At 39.5% G+C, this 13,563-nt stretch overlaps 1 protein-coding gene across 1 annotated transcript in view; it reads left to right on the top strand.

The window, feature by feature from the left end:
• The first annotated feature begins 4,486 nt into the window (after window positions 1–4,486).
• The window catches only part of RGS22 (regulator of G protein signaling 22), a 162,911-nt gene continuing 153,834 nt past the window's right edge, over window positions 4,487–13,563 (top strand). Inside the window, exon 1 of the mRNA XM_064384452.1 lies at window positions 4,487–4,569. Within this exon, the coding sequence (XP_064240522.1) occupies window positions 4,522–4,569 (48 nt within the window). The 5' untranslated portion in view covers window positions 4,487–4,521. The remainder of the gene's footprint in view (window positions 4,570–13,563) is intronic.

Genomic DNA, 13,563 nt, shown 5'->3' with positions numbered 1-13,563 from the left:
AAGAAAAACCCATTTTCTGGGGAGAAATTCAAGCTGGCTGCAGAAATTTATATAAGTAGCAAGAAGCCTAATGTTAATCCCCAAGACCATGGGAAAAATGTTTTCAGGCCACGTCAGAGACCTTTACAGCAGCCGCTCCCATCACAGGCCTGGAGGTCCATGAGGAAAAAGTGATTTAGTGGGCCTGGTCCCGGGTCCCCATGCTGTGTACAGCCTAGGGAGTCGGTTCCCTGTGTCCCAGCCACGCCAGCGGTTGCTGAAAGGGGCCAATGTACAGCTTGGGCTGTGGCTTCACGGGATGGAAGCCCCAAGCCTTGGCAGCTTCCATGTGTTGTTGAGCCTGTGGGTGCACAGAAGTCAAGAATTGAGTTTGGGAACCTCCGCCTAGATTTCAGAAGATGTATGGAAATGCCTGGATGCCCAGGCAGAAGTTTGCTGCAGAGGCAGGGTCCTCATGGAGAACCACTGCTAGGGCAGTGCAGAAGGGAAATGTGGCATCTGAGCCCCCACACAGAGTCCTTACTGGGGCACTGCCTAGTGGAGCTGTGAAAAAAGGGCTACCATCCTCCAGACCCCCAGTATAGTAGATCCACCAACAGCTTGCACCATGTGCCTGGAAAAGATGTAGACATTCAACGCCAGCCCATGAAAGCAGCCAGGAGGGAGGCTGTACCCTGCAAAGCCACAGGGGCAGAGCTGCTTAAGACCATGGGAACCTACCTTTTGCATCAGCATGACCTGGATGTGAGACTTGGTATCAGAAAAGATCATTTTGGACTTTAAAATTTGGCTGCCCTGCTGGTTTTCAGACTTGCATGGGCCCTGTAACCTCTTTATTTTGGCCAATTTCTCCCATTTGGAACAGTTGTGTTTACCCAATACCTGTACCCCCATTGTATCTATTAGCTAGGAAATGACTAGCTTGCTTTTGATTTTACAGGCTCATAGGCAGAAGGGACTTGCCTTGTCTTTGATGAGACTTTGGACTATGGACTTTTAAGTTAATGCTGAAATGAGTTAAGACTTTGGGGCACTGTTGGGAAGGCATAACTGGTTTTGAAATGTGAGGATATGAGATTTGGAGGGGCCAGGGGTGGAATGATATGGTTTGGTGGTGTCCCCACCCAAACCTCACCTTGAATTCCCAGGTGAGGGACCCAGGAGTAGGTAATTGAATCATGGGGACAGGTCTTTCCCATGCTATTCTCGTGATAGTGAGTAAGTCTCATGAGAGCTGATAGTTTTATTACGGGTTTCCGCTTTTACAGCTTCATTTTCTCTTGCCACTGCTATGTAAGAAGTGCCTTTTGCCTCCTGCCATGATTCTGAGGCCTCCCCAGCCATATGGAACATAAGTCCAATTAAATCTCTTTTTCTTCCCAGTCTCAGCTATGTCTTTATCAGCAGTGTGAAAATGGACTAATACACCAGCCCATTAGAGTGTAATCTTTTGTTTCACTTTGGTGGTAAAAAAGATTTTATCACATTTAATTTTAGAAATCAACAATAAATAAGTGGTTCTCTTTACTACAGGTACTGTGAAACAATAGAAGTTGATGTTTTTTATATGTCTGGCTTTATTTGGGATTTAAATATTACAATGAAGTAGATACGAATGAAATAGTATAAAGACTGAATACCAATATTTTAATGATTTTTTAATGAAACCTTCTGAAGAAAAAAGATCAGAGTAGGACTTCAAAAGGCATTTCTTTTTGGTAGGTTTTATATTTCTGATGGGTCAAGAGATAGGTAGGTTAACTAGAAGAAAATCAATACAGTATTTGTGTACAGCTTTATTGAACAGAGGATCCAGCTACCCAGAAAAAAGTAACACTATTGTTATTGTATATTGTCATAACTGACTGGACCAGTTATCCCAGCTGTGTACTTCCATAGCAGCTTGTACATCCTTTGTCATGGCACTTAGTTCACTTTATTAAAATCAGTTGTTAACTTTCTTTCACTGGAAGCTCTGTGAAGTTCTAGACTATCATGTTTGATTTAAATACCATTGCATCCCTAGCACCTAGCATAGTGCCAGGAAAGTAAAAGGTGCTTGGTAAATAGTTATTGAACTATTGCTATTTTTGGTGTTATTGGTACTTTCATCCAAGTAAACCATTATAAAATAGTAACCAAAAAATTTTATCCTAATAATTTGTTAATTTCTTAATGTTGAATTTTCAGTGATTAATGCTTTAATATACAAAAAGTGGGATCTAAATGATTTCTTAAATTCTATGTAAATATATAGTCATGAATATATTTGGTCTACTCATTCTTTTAGCTCATCTTTCTTAGAACCAGTTAGGGTGTAATGGAAGGATCCTTAGGCTAGAAGTAAAAAAGCTTGGCTTGGTCTCCTGAACTACTTACTAGTTATTCCCTTATGCAAGTTACTTATTATTTCTAAGCCTATATCCTTTATCTATAAATAAAAGTTAGGGAAAAGAAAGTTAAAAGGCATGATATATTGTGAACCCACTCTTGAAACTCTTACACCAATTTGTGTTACTACACATTTGGCTGTATGTGAATAGAATAAAGTGAAATAGCATTTTTGGGGATCGAACATAAAACCTTGATAACATTATTATCATACTGAATGAAACTATAAAATCAACTTATAACCAGCTTGCCAAAAAAGTGTCTGGCTTAGGCTGGGCGTGGTGGCTTACACCTATAATCTCAGCACTTTGGGAGGCTGAGGCAGAAGTATCGCTTGAGCCCAAGAGTGTGAGACCAGCCTGGGCAGCATAGTGAGACCCTGTCTCTACAAAAACTTTAAAAACTAGCCGGGCATGGTGGTATATGCTAGTCCCAGCTACTCAGGAGGCTGAGGTTGGAGGATCACTTGAGCCCAGAAGGTCAAGGTTGAAGTGAGCCATGATCACAGCATTGCACTCCAGCCTAGAAGTGATTTAAAAAAAAAAAAAAATCACAGAAAGTAGGGGCCAGTATTCTAACAGGCAGTCTGCCATTAGTACATAACAAAACTCTTTGTAGAGCTATTGGTAAACTCAGTACACATGTAATTACAGTGTCATAAATGGAAAATTGTTTTCCTGTTTTTAAAAATAAGTTGGTCTACCTGGGGGAAAAACAATTCTAACTGATGATAATTTTGCTTGAATAAAGTAGTTCCTTAACTCATGAGTAGCTTAAACAACTGTGTTATTTGAAAACCTAAATGAGTTAAATGAATATGCTATTATCCAAGACCTCAGCTCAAAAGAAAGGTAACTGCTCTAGTTCCAAAGTCTTTATAATTTAAAGGCACAGGGCATGAAAACAAGAGTAAGTATTACTACATTCCAGTTATTGCTACATTCTTATCAGTTTTATATTATGTGAGGAAAGCAATAAGAAAAATTCACCAAACATTTATTGATGGATATACTGTGGGCTCCCAAGGAGGTTCCAAAACAAGAGGAATGATTAAATTTAGCACTTTATTTTTGTATTTTGTTTCACTTAACAGAGATATAAGAAAAGAATAGTATTAATTAAGAGGAAAGCCAATAAATATTTTACCTTCTGTTGATTTGGGATAATAACCATGAAATCTTTTCTCCCTATGGTCTGTTGCTTTGACAGTCTTGCATTATAACTAACGGGTAAGATTATTCTTCCTATTTGACTTCTACTTAGTTTCAGGAAAGACAGGTATTTTCTGTTTCTGACCCCATAGTTTAGGAAAAAATGGCCAGAAACTTGCGGCAAATAATATAAATAGAAACAACACTTTAAGAGCTATCTGATAATTTTATGCTAGCATTTCTATGGTTACAAATGTGGATTTATATTTATCCTAGCTATTGAAAGACTTAAGTCTTATTATGGATTTCCTGGAAATAAATTAAGGACTGAATTGCTCTTGAGAAAATATTTTGATACTTAGCACTGTGTAAAGCTAAGTTTTTCCATTACTGTGTCTTAGTTTATGACACAAAGCAAAATTATCATAAATGTATGACACAAAAATTTACTGAACCTTTTAAAAATTGTGTCTGTTATGTTCCTGGTTTGCACTAAGTTATTTATTATGGCTTCATTTTCAATTATTACTGTTAAAAATAGTGTACTATATATAGAAAATGCTTTAAGTATTTTTAAGAATTGAAATACCCATTATTTCTGTATGGAGGGTAACTATTTTAAGGATTGCACTGAACGTTCCTCTAGGGGGCACCAAAGACTCATTTATGATGATTTTGGCTTTTTTTTTTTTTTTTTTTTCCAAAAAACTAAATGTAGTTTTTATATATTTGATGTTGATGTGCTGTGACATTGCCAAATAGGGGAAGTGTTCCTTGAGTTAATTTTTAAAGTGTATATAGAATAAATGTGGGTAATAGTTTTTACTTAGAGTTAGTAATTAAAAAGTCTTATGAGAGTGTACTGTTTTCCTGGAACACCTTATTGGTTTCCCCAGAACACCTATTGGAGGGCCCCGGTTTGTGCTTTGGCCATCTGTGTTTACTTGCCCAACAGCTCTGCACTCCTGGCTCCCTCACCATGGACTGTGGAGCCAGAGGAATAGAAGGAGCTGTGGAAACCTGGCAGGTGAGTGCTGTTATAAATGGTGGTGGCGTGCTACCAGTGATTTCCCTCTGGCGTTCTCATTCCTGCAGAAAGGTAGTGTTCGGTTCAGGTCCTAATCTCATCCTGCCTAGATTACTATAAATGCCTCCTAACATGTTTCTTTCTTTCTTCTCATGTTTCAAACATAAGAATCTGAATTTGGTGAGATTCACATTCTCCCTATTTGAATCTCTCCTAAAGGTCCACTGCCTGGTTATTTGTACCAAAATGTGGCCCCAATCATGTTGCTTCCTACTAAAAATGTAGCAGAATTTAGAATCTCCTAATGGTCCTAACTTTCTAGCAATCTCTCCCATCATTCTACTCTATACACTTTGTTCTAACCAAACTAGATTCCTTGTTTTCTAAACTTCCCATGTGATTTCTCTACTTCCTTCCTTCTTTACATATTAAATCACAAAAAAAATCCTGTGAATCCTTAGTTTCTTTCCATGAATCATTTTCTGATCTCTCCAACAAGATGAGATTTTTTACCTTCATTGAGTGTGATGTTTATTTATACTTTCCTCATGGTATTTCTGGCATGTTTTATTTGTGTTAAATTCTTTACTTGTCTTCTACTATTAGCAAGTTCCTTAAGGACTGTTTTCTCTTTCTACCTTCTTTAGCATGGTTTCTTGTGCATGACAAAATGTGCAGCAAGTGTTAATTGAATTGCTGAAGTCATGATGACTGGTGTCATGTGATATGACAAATTTCATCCAAATCTCAATTTTCTTTACTTTTTCAGCTGGTATCATGGGGAACTTGAAATATAGTTGTTTTTGAGAGAGCTAAAATAGAGACACCACCCTCTTCATACTCCCTTTGCTCTCACCCTCCAACCACTTGGAGTTTGGACAGCATTCCATTTTTCTATTCCTCCTTGCCTTTGCCAATGCTGTTTTCCCTCTTGGATTGTAGTTCTCCCCCTACCGCATGTGTCTCACTCCAACTGGCCTTTGAAGGCTACTCAGGGGTCATTCAACTTATCACCTCCCTGCCACGCCCAGGCTGATTGTATCTTTTTCCTCAGCACAGCTGGAGCCCCTCTATGCTGTGTTATCACAGCATTTATCAGAACTTTTATGTTTTCCTCATTAGACAAGGATTTCCTTTGACCTGTGTCTGTGTCCCCAGCACTTACTTTGTTTAGTGTCTCAGCACTGAACAGATGTTCAATTTGGCAAAAGCCTTCCCTGCTACCTCTTCTGTGCCCAGTCTAACTTAGGTATACACACAGTGGTATGGGGCAAAGAGGGAGCACCTAAGTCAAACAGTTCTTTCCTATTGTTAAAAATGAGGAAATGTAGGCCAGACGTGGTGGCTCATGCCTGTAATCCCAGCGCTTTGGGAGGTCAAGGTGGGTGGATCACCTGAGGTCAGGAGTTTGAGACCAGCCTGGCCAACATGGTAAAACCCCGTCTCTACTAAAAATACAAAAATTAGCTGGGCATGGTGGTGCATGCCTGTAATCCCAGTTACTCAGGAGGCTGAGGCAGCAGAATTGCTTGAACTTGGGAGGCAAAAGTTGCAGTGAGCCAAGATCATGTCACTGTACTTCCAGCCTGGGCAACAGAGTGAGACTCTGTCTCTTAAAAAAAAAAAATGAGGTGTCAAGGCTACTGATGTAAAAGATCTCATTTTTTTCTTCTTTGCTGTGAGGGATATATAAACTGCTACCTCCCTCCTTGTGTACTGATACAGAGTGTTATTTGCACTCATTTTCCAGTTACTTTGTAAGTACTCTTGAATTGTTTTATGAGGTGTGTAAATGTCCCAAGGGCAAGGGCTGTTCTTGCCTCCCTCTAGTGCTCTAGTTTCTGCTACAGGTACTATAATCAGAGACACAGTAAATGTTGACTAAAACGGCTGTATAATCCTGAAACAGTGACACCAATTAAAAATATTTATCTTTTTTCTCTTTTATCCCCTTGCTGTCAGTATGCATACATTTTATATATCTTTATCATTGGTGGCAAATTTTCAGTTTGGCCAGGAAGGAAACTATGTCTTACAGATATTATCTCATTATGTTAAGAGCAACCCTGTGAGGGTGGTACCATTATTATCTACAATTTCTTTTCCAGATAAGGAAACCAAGGCTTAGAGGAGCTTAAAAATATGTTCATTCCACTTTAGTAAATTTAGAGCTGGAGTGAAAAAAATGGGAGTTGTTTGATTCCAGATACTTCATCTTGGCTTTCTACCTGTTCATACTGCCCTCATAGCACCCCTCTCCTGCATCAGCCAAACTTTGGTGCTGCTAACCCCTGATTCATTAGGGATCACTTGCTGTTGGTTTGGCCTTGGGTAAGGAGATTGGAAATTCAAGTTATTGGAGTTCTTTTTTTCTGACCACTGATACCTGATTCAGGGATTAAAAGTTGAGATCATTTATTTTGACCAATCTAATATTCTTATGTTTTTCTTTATTAAGTATGGTCCATTCATTTAACAAATATTTATTGAGTATTTACTGTATTGTGTCAGGCTTTGTTCTAGGTGCTGGGGCTACAGGAGAGACCAACACAGGTCAAAAAATCCCTTAGAGCTAAAATCCATTTTAAAAAAAGAGGTAGGAGGAAGAAGAAACAGGAGAAGGAGGAGAAGAGAAAAAGAAAGTATTCTCTACTAGCAAAAATTACAACATCCTAAAGCAATATTAAGAGTTTTCAGGCCGGGCGCGGTGGCTCAAGCCTGTAATCCCAGCACTTTGGGAGGCCGAGGCGGGTGGATCACGAGGTCAAGAGATTGAGACCATCCTGGTCAACATGGTGAAACCTTGTCTCTACTAATACAAAAAATTAGCTGGGCATGGTGGCACATGCCTGTAATCCCAGCTACTCAGGAGGCTGAGGCAGGAGAATTGCCTGAACCCAGGAGGCGGAGGCTGCAGTCAGTCGAGATCGCGCCATTGCACTCCAGCCTGGGTAACAAGAGCAAAACTCCGTCTCAAAAAAAAAAAGAGTTTTCAAACTTTGATGAGGGAAGGGTTAAAAATTGAATTATCTCATCAGTCTGTGCAAGAAACAAATAATGTAATGGAATATATTGACAATTAGAATAAATCTAAACCAGCAGGTCCAGATGGTAGTTATCTTGGATAAGTTAAGAAATTGCCTAATGAATATATTAAACTAATTATGTTCCTTTTTCAAAAAAATTTATGAACTGTTAAGTTAGGAAATAAGGGGAAAAAAGTTGTTTTCCAGTTAAATGTCATAAGGATGTGGGTAGTTGTTATCCAGTATAGATAAGATAGATAATTTAACAAAAGTAAAAATAACCAATGATTATTTTAAAAATGGAAATAAGCAATATATAAAATTTACAACCCATGTTTCTAAATCTCCTTACCACATGCAGTTACTTTAAAGATTGGAATATGGGGCTAGTACCACATCATTCCAGGTGGAGTTGCCATCCAGCTTCTAGGAAAAACACTCTAATGCACTGTCCTGTCATTCTGATTCATTTGTGTATGCAAATTTTAAGTATAGTTTAGCTATGTAGAAATATATGAAGACAGCCCCAATAAGAACAGAGGCTATTTATTCAGAGCTGGCTATAGTCAGGGAGTCGGCCTCCATCACTTGTATTTTGCAGAGACTCAAATATAGGCAAAGAAGTGGGAAATCTTTATAGTGAAAAAAAGAGATGATTTCAGGCAAGCTCCCATTGGAGGCTGTTAACATTGGAAGCTGCAAATGAGAATCTAGTGGGCATCCTATGTAATTGATTTAGGGAACATACTTGGCTTTTTTTGTTGGTCCTGAGTGGGAAGAGAGGGCAAAATTAGGGAAGCTGGCAGTTACCAACCAAGTCCATGCCATTCTGAGCCTATTGTTGCAAAAGTTGTGGTTTGGTTTCCAAGGCTGATTGCTGCCAGAGTTTTGTTAGACATGGTGTGGCCACTGTCCGTTTGTATATTCAGATTGTCAGCCATATAAATATCTCATTTCTATCAAAAATTAAAATCACAATGATCATATGAATTTTATCTTTTGGTGCTATTTCTGTTCACACTCAGAAAAATTTAGAACAAGGCTAAAGTTGGACACTACCACACCAAATTTAAAGAAGGATCGATACCTTAAAATCATTAAACAACAGGTAGAATGCCTGAAAATATGCTCCTGATTGTCAAGGAGATATTAACACATACTTACACTAGCCAGCCTCTCCAACAGTACTTGGGAGAATCGTTAAATAAATTCCTGCAGTTTTTCACCCTAAACAAGCTACATAAAATTCCCCAAACCAAATTAATCCTTGTACTTCAGAAGGTCAGCCTGTGTGGTTTTTGGTTTGAGGCTCATATTTGAAACTCTATAGTAGTCTTTTTCTAACTGTTGATAGCAGCTTAATATGGTATCACTTTTGTCCACAGCTATATTGGTTTCTCATATCATAGTTTTAGCTGTTTTGCAGAGTGACTGTCTGAGACGTTCTCCAGGATTCCCCAAGCTGAATTTCAGGTGTACAAAAAAATCTCTATGTAAGACCATCTCAAACCCTTCAAATTTGCTGATTATATGTCCAGAGTTAGAATAAGCAGAAACTTAATTCCATTTATGTTTATATTTCTTTTTTTTTTTTTTTTGAGACGGAGTTTCGCTCTTGTTACCCAGGCTGGAGCGCAATGGCGCGATCTCGGCTCACCGCAATCTCCGCCTCCTGGGTTCAGGCAATTCTCCTGTCTCAGCCTCCTGAGTAGCTGGGATTACAGGCACGCGCCACCGTGCCCAGCTAATTTTTTGTATTAGTAGAGACGGGGTTTCACCATGTTGACCAAGATGGTCTCGATCTCTTGACCTCGTGATCCACCCGCCTCGGCCTCCCAAAGTGCTGGGATTACAGGCTTGAGCCACCGCGCCCGGCCTATGTTTATATTTCTATTTCCTATTAAAGACTTTGATTTTAAACTATCTTGGTTTCAACAATGATATGAAAAAAAAAAAAAAAAAAAAAAAAAAAAAGCTTTTCTACAGTTTTGGAAAAACTGGCTAGGGGCTGGGTGCAGTGGTTCATGCCAGTAATCCCAGCACTTTGGGAGGCCGAGGCAGGTGGATTACTTGAGGCCAGGAGTTAAAGACTGGCCTGGTCAACATGGTGAAATCCTGTCTCTACTAAGAAAAAATACAAAAAAATAGCTGGGCATGGTGGTATGTGCCTGTAGTCCCAGGTACTCAGGAGGCTGAGGCAGGAGAATTGCTTGAACTTGAAGGGTGAAGGTTGCGGTGAACGGAGATTGCACTACTGCATTCCAGCCTGGGTGACAGAGCAAGACTCCATCTCAAGGGAAAAAAAAAAAAAGAAAAAAACTGGCTAGGATTTATCATTTTGGGGGAAAAGACAGAATATAATGTGGTCAAAGTAAATAGTTCAAGTACTTCTTGTGCCTTAGCCTCCCGAGTAGCTGGGATTACAGGCATGTGCCACCATACCCAGCTAATTTTTGTAGTTTTAATAGAGATGGGGTTTCACCATGTTGCCCAGGCTGGTCTTGAACTTCTGACCTCAGGTGATCTGCTGGCCTTGGCCTCCCAAAGTGTTGGGATTGCAGGCATGAGCCACTGTGCCTGGCTGAGTTGTGTACCTTAAATGGGTGAACTGTGATATATCAATTATATCTCAATGAAGTTGTTACCAAAGAAATTACCAAAATATTAGAACAGTTTATAACCTAGGCATTTGGGTTCAAATTACTGTCTTTGTGGTTCTCATGCCATTCTTTAATCTTGTGAGATTGCTTTTAAAGAGAAAGGCCACATCACATAGTGGTCAAAGAGCAAGGGCTTTAGAACCAGACTTGTGGCTTTAGCACTTTCAAGCTATGTATCTTTGAGCAAATTATCTCACCTTTCTAAGTTTCCTAAGCTGTAAATTGAGACTAATATCTATCTCTTTGGGCTATTGTTAGGAGCCCATAGCAAATATGTAGTAAGTGTGCTACTATTAATGTTAAAACAAATTGACTTCCCATCAGCATGGGCTATCTAAAACAGAGATGAACAAATCCTGCCTGTGAGCAAAGCACCATGCAAAATGATCATAATGGAGAGTAACTCCAGAAGTTCGTTTCAACAAAGATCTAGTGAATGGTAGGCACTCTGCAGTGGGTGTGGTGGGGCTGGGAGGAGGTTAAAATAAAATGTAGCTCCCTCAACCCTTAGAAATTTACTGTCTGGTGGGTGGCACTAGGGGAAGAGGGTGTACCTCTTTGTACCATTGATTTTAATATATTTTTGAGATATGGGTTTGCATCAGGTATTCAAGAGCAAGAGGAGAGACCAGTGAAAGGAATTCATGGGAAGGTATACTGCAGGAGATGAGACCCAAGCTGAGTCTTCAATGAGAAAATTTAGCCTGATAAAGAAAGGCCGGGAGAGTGTTTCTGGTGGTGGAAACAGCACAAGCAAATGCCTGAAAAGCCCATTTATATGCTGACTCTCAAATTGCTGTCTCCCAAATTCTGGGTTCCTATGTCAAATGTAAACTGAAAATCTTCATTTGGATGACTAATACTTTTTTTTCCCCAAACTTTTAAGTTCAGGGGTACATGTACAGGATGTGCAGGTTTGTTACATAGATAAATGTGTGCCATGACGGTTTGCTGTACAGATCATCCCATCATCTAGGTGTTAAGCCCAGCATCCATTAGCTGTTTTTCCTGATGCTCTCTCTCCTCCCACTTCCCACCCTCTGACAGGCCCCAGTGTATGTTGTTTGCCCCCATGTGTCCCATGTGTTATCAATCAGCTCCCACTTATAAAAGAGAACATGCAGTATTTCTGTTCCTGTGTTAGTTTGCTGAGGATAATGGCTTCCAGCTCCATCTATATCCCTGCAAAGGACATGATCTTATTCCTTCTTATAGCTGCATAGTATTTCATGGTATATGTGTACCATATTTTCTTTATCCAGTCTATCATTGATGGGGATTTAGGTTGGTTCTGTCTTTGCTATTGTGAAGAGTGTCACAGTGAACATATGCATGCATGCATCTTTATAATAAAATGATTTCTATTCCTTTGGGTATATACCCAGCAATGGGATTGCTGGGTCAAATGGTATTTCTGCATCTAGGTCTTTGAGGAATTGCCACACTGTCTTTAACAATGGTTGAGCTAATTTATACTCCTACCAACAATGTAAAAGTGTTCCTTTTAGGTCACAATCTAGTCAACATCTGTTGTTGTTGTTGTTGTTTCTTCTTCTTCATCTTCTTCTTCTTTTTTTGTACTTTAAGTTCTGGGGTACATGTGCAGATCTTGCAGGATTGTTGCATAGGTACACACATACTATGGTGGTTTGCTGTCTCCATCCCCCCATCACCTACATCTGGCATTTCTCCCCATATTATCCCTCCCCGACCTCCCCACCCCTCACTGTCCCTCCCTTGGCCCCCCCCAACAGACCCCAGTGTGTGATGCTACCCTCCCTGTGCCCATGTCTTCTCATTGTTGAACACCTGCCTATGAGTGAGAACTTGCAGTGTTTGGTTTTCTGTTCTTGTGTCAGTTTGCTGAGAATGATGGTTTCCGGATGCATCCATGTCCCTACAAAGGACACGAACTCATCATTTTTTATGGCTGCATAGTATTCCATGGTGTATATGTGCCACGTTTTCTTTGTCCAGTCTATCATTGATAGGCGTTTGGGTTGGTTCCAGGTCTTTGCTATTGTAAACAGTGCCACAATAAACATACGTTTGCATGTGTCTTTATAATGGAATGATTTCCTTTGGGTATATACCCAGTAATGGGATTGCTGGGTCAAATGGAATTTCTATTTGTATATCCTCAAGGAATCACCACACTGTCTTCCACAATGGATGAACTAATTTACACTCCCACCAACAGTGTAAAAGTGTTCTTATTTCTCCACATCCTCTCCAGCATCTGTTATCTCCAGATTTTTTAATGATCGCCATTCTAACTGGCATGAGATGGTATCTCAATGTGGTTTTGATTTGCATTTCCCTAATGACCATTGATGATGAGCATTTTTCATATATTTCTTGGCCTCATAAATGTCTTCTTTTGAAAAGTGTCTGTTCATATCCTTCACCCACTTTTGAATGGGTTTGTTTGTTTGTTTTTTCTTGTAAATCTGCTTTAGTTTTTTGTAGATTCTGGATATTAGCTCTTTGTCAGATGGGTAGATTGCAAAACTTTTTTCTCATTCTGTTGGTTGCCGGTTCACTCTAATGATTGTTTCTTTTGCTGTGCAGAAACTCTTAAGTTTAATTAGATCCCATTTGTCTCTTTTGGCTTTTGTTGCCATTGCTTTTGGTGTTTTAGTCATGAAGTCCTTGCCTATGCCTATGTCCTGAATGGTATTGCCTAGGTTTTCCTCTAGGGTTTTTATGGTGTTAGGTCTTATGTTTAAGTATTTAATCCTTCTGGAGTTAATTTTAGTGTAAGGTATAAAGAAGGGCTCCAGTTTCAGCTTTCTGCACATGGCTAACCAGTTTTCCCAACACCATTTATTAAACAGGGAATCCTTTCCCCATTGCTTGCTTTTGTCAGGTTTGTCAAAGATCAGATGGTTGTAGATGTGTGGCGTTGCTTCCAAAGCCTCTGTTCTGTTCCATTGGTCTATATCTCTGTTTTGGTACCAGTACCATCCTGTTTTGAATACTGTAGCCTTTTAGTATAGTTTGGAGTCAGGTAGCATGAGTGACACCTCCAGCTTTGTTCTTTTTGCTTTGGATTGTCTTGGCTATGTGGGCTCTCTTTTTGTTCCATATGAAGTTTAAAGTAGTTTTTTTCCAGTTCTGTGAAGAAGTTCAATGCTAGCTTGATGGGGATAACATCGAATCTATAAATCACTTTGGGCAGTATGGCCATTTTCATGATATTGATTCTTCCTAACCATGAGCATGGAATGTTTTTCCATCTGTTTGTATCCTCTCTTATTTCCTTGAGCAGTGGTTTGTAGTTCTCCTTGAAGAGGTCCTTTACATCC

The sequence above is a fragment of the Aotus nancymaae genome, unplaced genomic scaffold, assembly GCF_030222135.1.
Source record: "Aotus nancymaae isolate 86718 unplaced genomic scaffold, 86718_ANA_hifiasm-v0.15.2.pri h1tg000036l, whole genome shotgun sequence".
NCBI lineage: Eukaryota > Metazoa > Chordata > Mammalia > Primates > Aotidae > Aotus > Aotus nancymaae.
Note: the sequence above shows the minus strand (reverse complement) of the source record. Positions and strands in the feature narration are given on the sequence as shown.